The 8284-nt window shown below is 39.8% G+C and overlaps 1 protein-coding gene across 1 annotated transcript in view; it reads right to left on the bottom strand.

Annotated features, from left to right (window-relative positions):
- Positions 1–293: 293 nt before the first annotated feature.
- Positions 294–8284, bottom strand: part of ddb1 (damage-specific DNA binding protein 1) — a 61059-nt gene continuing 53068 nt past the window's right edge. The window contains exons 24-27 of the mRNA XM_028574512.1: positions 7835–8004; positions 5044–5146; positions 3882–4005; positions 294–1014 (exon numbers count right to left, since the gene is read on the bottom strand). Of these exons, the coding sequence (XP_028430313.1) occupies positions 931–1014; positions 3882–4005; positions 5044–5146; positions 7835–8004 (481 nt within the window). The 3' untranslated portion in view covers positions 294–930. The remainder of the gene's footprint in view (positions 1015–3881; positions 4006–5043; positions 5147–7834; positions 8005–8284) is intronic.

Here is an 8284-nt window from a genome sequence, read left to right as displayed (position 1 = left end):
TCTGTTCTCAACGGCCTACCTGGTTAAAGAAAAGTTAAATAAAAAATTAAAAATTCACAGATTAAGTGAAAACTTCTTACCTGCTGGTGGTCCTCGACCCTGTATACAGTAGCACAAACATTTCATGGCAATCAAAACCAAAGTGGTGAAGTGACCAACATAGCATACCTCGAGCCATGCTGCTGGCGTGGCTGAAAACGATGCAGATTAACTGAAAACAGTTGCCACTTACTTGTAATAACAGCAGGAGCCTGATTTTGAAGTCCGAATAGAGACAAACTGAGACACAGGCGTAAACAGTACTAAAGCAAAGTTTATTAGAATAAACAAAGAAAACATCACAAAGACAAAATAGCTATAAATCTATCATTTTCTTTTTCATACAGCGTGTTTACTCCAGACTTCAATAATAAACTTGAAAAGTGTAAGCCAGTCACATTTTAACTGTGGGGTGTAGAGGATCTTCTTACTGCTTCGATCTGCCTGCAACGGTCACAAATATATCCCAGAGAATGTTTTTGGTGAGGAAAATCTCTGTTTTTTTTGTTTTTTTTTCTCTTCCTTTTTATAGTCACACATTATTCCACACGGACGCAATCACACATGCCCACACACACTCAAACACACTCAGACCAATGTCTTTACTTTGGTCTTTTTTTTTTTTTTTTTTTATTGTCCAAACAGGATGCTACGCACTTCGCCCAGAGACTCTTGTCTAAATAAAGAATGCTACGCTCATCGTGCAGCACCTTCAGGGCCTCAACGGTTGACAAATCATTGAAGTCTAAAGGACGAACATGCACAAACTGTTTATTTATAATTATTTACAAATCTGCGAAACCAAAAACCCTCCCTTCCTCTGCGTTTTTGACCATCGCTCCTCCTCGGGACGCTCCTCTCACTCAGCGGGCGTCCGCATGCCGGTCGGGGTTAGTGGATCCTCGTCAGCTCCTCCACAATCTTAATGACCTCGTCCACTGTGGCTTCACGTTTCATGCCGCTGCCGTCATCGATCTGAAATTGAGCGACAACCAAACAGTGAGCCTTCCGCTGCCGAGACAAACCCCACCTGTGCCACTTACGTCACAAATTAGATCAACAGATAAACAGGTGCATGGGTAGAGAGGAAGGCATGTGGCATTTTCTCATTCTCTGGCCATTCCTTTTTTTTTTTTTTTTGTTGGCATTTTTTGCTTCAGTTGGTTTGAGGTAAGATTTTAGAACCTCCTGGGAATGTTTCATTGGCATTATTCATTCCTGGTCTTTTTTTTAGGGATGGACCGAACCCAGATTTTTGGGGTTCGGCCGAATACCGAACCCTCTGGATAAGATTCTGCCGGTGCGTTTGTTGCAACGGAACGTTCTATTGAGTTTCGCCTCTTGTTACGTCTATAATCTTTGACAAGAGCAGAAACTCAGCACAAGGTTTGTCTCTTTCTCTTGAGTTTCGCCTCTTGTTATTTCTCTTTGGTAGCATCTTCTAAAGTTCGACAGTACCCGAACGCTGTCAAAAACTCCAAAGTTTGGCTGAAACCCAACTCTGGGTTCGGTGCATCCCTGGTCTTTTTAAAAATCTGTTTACTTTTGTATAACTTTTCTTCTGTATCTTAATGCAATGTTAATGAACTCTGTGACCATCATCAAGTTGTTTTTTGGGCTTTTTCTGCTGAATGCCACGCCCCTTTTTGGGGTTTTAAGGTTTAAGTTAAGGCTTTTTCTGTAAAGCTGCAAAAATAAGTCAATCGATTAGTTGATCAACAGATTTAATTAATAAGCAATTATTCTGATAATGAATTCATAGTTTAAGCTTTTGTTATGCAAAAATGTCAGATGTCAATTTGACAGTTTACGGTTCTCCAATGTGAGACTCTGCTGCATTTCTTGGTCTTATGATTATAAATAGCAAATTGAATCTAATTTTGGAATCTTGGTCTGACAAAACAAGACATTTGGTGACATCGGCTTGGGCTCTAGGAAATTACGAGGGGCATTTCTCACTGTTTTCTGCAAGAGATAATCCAGAGCGAGCAAGTCTTTATCAGGAATTAGAACCCCATGGGTGATGCAGGGGGTCTTGAATCAGCCTGAACTGCATATTTTCACTTTCAAAAGGATGTAAGCAACAGATTGTAACATATTTCATTTTTAAGTAGAATCGTAGCTTTCAAAAGGAGTTTACCCCTGGCAAAGAAATCATCCAAATGTGTTCAACTGTCTTTATCAGCTGGTCTTAAAGACGGAAAGAGGGAACAGACTGTTTGTGAGCAAACAGTGTGCTCTTTTTTTTTTTTTTTAAGTACCATGAGAGTAGAGAGACACAAACAGAACATGTTTATCTGCCAAAAGTGATTTTGCCACCTGTTCCTGCTATGAAAAATGATTCCCAGTTGCCACTCACAAAGCACAGGAGCAACTAATTAAACTGTCTAAAAAGGTTTTTAAAGTTCAACATTGGTTTAAGCCAATTATAGAAATGACTAGGGCTGAGTATGGCAAGAATCTGGCAATACGATATGTATCATAATACAGGGTTTACGATTCAATATATTGCGATATATTGCTACTGTAGGCAAGGTGATATATATTGTGATTTAAAAAATATATAATTTTAGCTAAACTGTCATAGTGTACAGTGAGGTCAAGTTTTTAAAACAAAATGGTCTCACTACGATGAAATGGCTACGATGGGGACAAACATCGTCACACATGAATACAATTGGGCTCATTAAATCCACAAGAGTCTCTGCTTTCCAGTCAGACCCAATTAATGCAATTCCAAGACTGTTTAGGGACCCCAGTATGCACAAATATTCAAATACACCATTTTAGAATACGTGAAAATAACACCTGCACAAATAAACAATTTGCCCCACACTGCATGAGATTAGCATTACATTTGCATGTCTGAAAAGAGGAGACTGGTGGGCACCAATAGAAGCCATTTTCATGCTTTTGAGGTTAGAGGTCAACAGACAAGTTTGAAAATGGCCATGCCAATGTTTTTCTCTCGCCAAAATTTTGCCTAACTTTGGCGCATTATTTAGCCCGCTTCCCAAAAAGCTAGCATGATGTAGTTATCTAGTTTAATATGATACATTCACTCCAGCTTTAAAACGAAGCCTGCTACAGCCTCTTAAAGACAGAAATGATGGCCCGGACCACTGGCTATCTCAGAAGGGTTAATTAAAAAAAATCGAATGGGTTTTTGAGAATTGATCCAGTATCACAAAACATAATATTGTGATACTCAAGTGTGTTGATATTTTCTTACACGCCCACAAATAACACAGCTTTCGTTTGTTTCTATATCAGATAAGCTTGCTGTTAGACCAGAGGTCCAGGCTCTAATAACAATCTTCTGTCACGGTGTTATTAAACTAACTTTCATATTTGAGTCTATTAAGGGGTCACAATAAGCTGTGCTAACGGCCTGGCAATGATCAAGCTGTTAAATAAGCTTTATACCTCAGTGCTTAATGTCCTTTAAGTGTTGACTTTGGGTCAAATTGACCAGTTTTCAATTTTTGTTTTATATCAGAAAATATGGGATGTAGAAATAAGCGCTGAACATGTGTAGAAGAAAAATTTTACAATTAAAAACGTTGGAAAAAGCAAGGCGTCAAAAACGACGAAAAAATAAGTGTTTTTTTTCAAGGTTGACGGGAAGGCAACACAAGGGTTAAGAGTATGAAGCAGTCCAGTGTGTTCACAATAGTCCAGATATACCTATTTTTTTTACTTTTTAAATATACTTTTCTTTTTTCATATTTTTTCATGAATGTAGGATAGTCAAAAGATGCACAGAAAAAGGAAGAAACATTTCATCTGGTTCAACGTATAGTAATGTAGGAGTGTGGATGTGGATGAAGATGAGCTCCTACCTGTAGAGTACTGACGACCTCCTGCATCTTGGCTCGACCAAGATCCAGGAAACTCTCAATCAGATCCCCATCGATGAATCCTGTGGCTTGCTCTGTCTTACGCTCCGTGTGGAAGGATCTCCAGGTGCCGCGGAGTCAAGGAAAATCAAAGCAAGGCTGCTGCCTCGGCTGAGGATTGTGCACTTTAGGTACAATATCACATATTTCAACTCGGGCACAGTCAATAATTACTCAGAATGATGTGTAGGAAACACGGTTCAGAGGACCAGACAGATGGCGTCGTCAGTCAAGCAGAATCAAGTATTAGTACTGTAGAGAATTGGTATTTAAACTTTTTTAAAAGGATTTTAATACGGGATATATAATACAAAAAACCCCAGTGTATATGGGTTGCAAGTGCAATCACCCTTAACTTTCCATTATCATATAAAAAATCATTAAAATTACAGAATATCTGCAAGAAATGCTTCTGAATTTCTTTTTTTTAAATCACTACATTTTTGTGGCCGGGTTGGGTCAGTGGGTAGAGCAGGCGCACATGTATTTAGAGATTTATGCCTCGATGCAGAGGTCCAGGGTTCAAATCCGACCTATGACAATTTCCTACATGTCTTCCCCCTTCTCACCTCACTGTCCTGTCAATTAAAGGCGGAAAAGCCCCCCAAAAAAATCTAAAAAAACAAAGTGTTTTTTTTACTGGTCTGTACAAAAGGAGCTGCGACTAACAACTTCTATTAACAATTATTCTGACAATTGTTTTCTTGATAAATCGATGAACCGCTTAGCCTACAACAAAAAAAGTCAGAAAAGAGAAAAATGCCCCTCACAATTTCCTAAAGCCCAAAGTGATGTCTTCAAATGTTCTGTTTTGTCTGACCAGCAGTCAATCCTAAATATACTAAGTTTATTATTGTAAAAGACTAATGGAACCAGCAGACGTTCACATTGGAGAAGCTGGAACTAGTGGCATCAATCATTATATCATGATGATATCATCAGACCTTCCAGGAGAGTGGCCACATACAATCGATTGTATGCATTTGAAGCCAATTAAAACAACTATTATCACTTTGCTCTCTGGGTTTACTGTCTACAACCACGCCGGTCAGTGCAGGTTGTGACAGACGGCCAGCGCACAGATGAACATGTAGAAGAAGGATATAAGCTGTGCTCGATCTTGCCCACGCTCTTGATGACCTTGTTGAGGCGGGTCTGCAGATCCAGGAGGAGGCTGTACCAGCCCTCGGACAGGGACGTCACCAGACCTACACACACACACACACACACACACACACACACACACACACACACACACACACACACACACAGTTCTTTTGAAGGCGTAATATTTAAAACAGATTTGCACCTTATTGCAGCAGATGGTAAATACTTTTTATTTATTTCTTTATTTCTATTTTAGGACTGGATTCATAACAGGACTCATAAAAGCCTTACAATAAATGTATTAGAAGATCATTAGTGTGACCACAATCCTCCTAATGCAGGTTTCATGCTGGTATGCTGGGACCATGTTGGGAGTAAAGTAGTACGATTTTAATACTTTAATTTAAGACCATTTCAAAATTACTTGAGAAATCTGAGCGTCACAGAGCTTTGAGGGAGTAGCATGCAAAGTGTATTATTGTGATGCACTGTGTGAAATGCAATGAAACTGACATGAAAGTTTGTTGTTTCTTTGTTTGGTCTAAAATGTCAGAAATTTGGGAAAAATACGTGTCACAAATGTTGGCTCTTTCATATTACACTGGTCCATCATTTGTTTGATGTGAAATCCTGAATAATTGTTTTGTCTGACCAACAGTCAAAAACAGAGATGATTAATTCAAAAAGTGACACAAAACAGAGAAAAGCAGAAAAACATCACATTTGAGAAGCTGAAACTAAAGGATGTTTGGTTAGTTTGGCTGTAGCCAAAGGAATTCACAAATATTAAATATATTATATTAAAAATAACAAATATTAACAAATACTGAAATAAAATTTACAATTATCACGCTGTGCAAGTAAAATGAACATCCTCTCCAGCACAGTAATGATTAAAGCCCCAAAAAACGTATCACACACACTAGCTAGTAACATGTGTGATGTACAGGAAAGTTAGCAAGCTAGCAACATCCAGATAAACTAGCAGCTTCACATCACAGGGTCAAACGGTTAACATTCAGGACTCACTGTAGACTCAAACAACTCAGGAATAGATTAATCTGCTGCAACAATAGCTAAATAGAAAGAGTACAAACTTACATCGTCTCTGACTTCTGAACAGGCAACCGCCGTAATAAAAAGAAACACGACGCGATCTCAGGGATTTCTATAATTACGTAATTAGGCATGCTACGTAACTAACGTAGCCGTAACTACACACACTGTAACCTACACAGTCTTCGTAGGGTGAGGAATTCACAACAGTAACGAGTAACGATGCAGCACATAAAAAATGTATCGGAGTAAAAGTATTAAACTCATCGAAAATATGTACTCGAGTAAAAGGGGAAGTAGGAGAACAAAATAATACTCCAGTAAAGTACAGATACAGCCTTTTAGTACTTATCGCTAAGTAGAGCAGTGAAGTAGTTCTACTTCGTTACTATACAGCTCTGATCTCTGCCCACTGTAGTCTGCTACGTCACGTTGCTCTGATTGGTTGTAGGTGCTATGCAAATGCATCCAGGGGCCTTTTGGTCTATGCCCCTTGGAAATCGAAAATTAACTGAGAGGTTCCAGACTAACTCGCATTTGCGATTTGGTCTGGCGATGTCAGCCGAGTGAAATATGAAGCCAACTGAACACCTATAGTGTCTGCAGAACCACACTTACCAGCAGCAAGACCTTTTATAAAGCTTCAAGTTTGGATAAAATAATTTGACATTAGATGACATTTTCCCCATCTCTTCACCTCAAATTTCAATGTCCGGGACCAAATACAAGTTTATTTCGAAGTTTGTCCACTTGTTGGTTGGGAGAATAGTTGTGTGGCCTGCAGCTTCATCCCAGGAACATCTAATATATCACAGCATCTTGAGGAGCGATAAGAGGAGCACGGGTATTTTTCTTCTTTACACACTGAACCCCATTTTGGTTTCCAGCCTACTGCAGAAAGTTTTAACTGGAATGTACAATGACGGGTCTAATCTGTGGCTCAGAGACTTTTTAAAGAATCACAGAACGAGTGGAGGTGAAATAATGTGCTGTGTTGTTGGTGCTGTGAGAGCGAAATCTGTAAATTACTGCGGTGTCCAAATGATGTGCACTTCCTATTTTTCATCTCTGACTCTGCAATCTCTATAGCCAGCTTGAAAGTTACTAGTCCAAATGTGAGTAATGAGGTGTAAAACTGTGATTTCTCCTCTGTTTCTTCTTTCTTCCTGAAATGGAAACATTAATGCTGTATAAATGGCTTTGACCAAAGTTTCTGTCCTCCCTAATTGGTTTGAGGTAACTGGAAACTGAAAACTGGTGGTGAACTCTTAAACTATTAAAACTAAGGTTGGGTACCGAAATGCGGTGCCAATAGGGCACCGGTTCCGACGTAAAGGGTAGTAACGAGACCGAATAAGAACGAACAGCCAAGAAATAGCCCAAAATTTAGCATTCCTATAAAACCCAGAAATCTTGTTTTTACACTTCGGTTTTTGTACAAATTAAACAAACAATTCACAAATAGCTTTATTAGTGAGTTTTAAAAAGGTGGTAGGAGGTGGACTGTGTGTTATCTTTCGATGGAGCCAGGCTAGCCATTCTCCCCCCCCCCATTTCCACTCTGTGAGCTAAGTTAAGTATTCCCAAGATGTTCCATTTAAACAATCAGGTATTAAACCCATTAAAACACATGAAAAGTTGATATTTAGTAGAGCAGGGGTTTTACCTGCAGCATTTGTGTGTGTGTGTGTGTGTGAATGCTTCTGTGAGTGTGAAATTGTCCGTGCACCTACCAATCATGCCGTTAACCGTGCCAAAGAGCACAGAGCCCTGGGTTGGCGTGGAGCTCTCGCCCAGGTTCTGCAGCACCAGCGAGCCGTGGCAGAAGACATTTACAAACTCCCCGAGGTGAAAGACCCCCACCTCCTGCAGGTGCTGCCGCTCCTCATCTGTGGTGGCCGCACTGATCGGAGGAAGGACGGTGGGAGAGAATTGCAAAGAGGGGAGAAGGAGATGGATTACAAACATTAAAGGAAGGATAATGTGGGAGGTAGAGGGGTCAGGATAGGAGCAAATAGAAAGAGGAGCAATCAAATGAAAGTGTTAAAACAAAGAAAAAGATGTCAAAGGCAAAGTCAGACATTTGGGGGGGTGGGGGCAAGAATGATCGATTAAGCAAACGAAAAACAAGAGGGGCAGAAATACCAGAAGTGTTGGAAAAGGTCAGAGAATGATAGCGCAGT

This window comes from Perca flavescens, chromosome 1, assembly GCF_004354835.1.
Source record: "Perca flavescens isolate YP-PL-M2 chromosome 1, PFLA_1.0, whole genome shotgun sequence".
Classification (NCBI taxonomy): Eukaryota; Metazoa; Chordata; class Actinopteri; order Perciformes; family Percidae; genus Perca; species Perca flavescens.
Note: the sequence above shows the minus strand (reverse complement) of the source record. Positions and strands in the feature narration are given on the sequence as shown.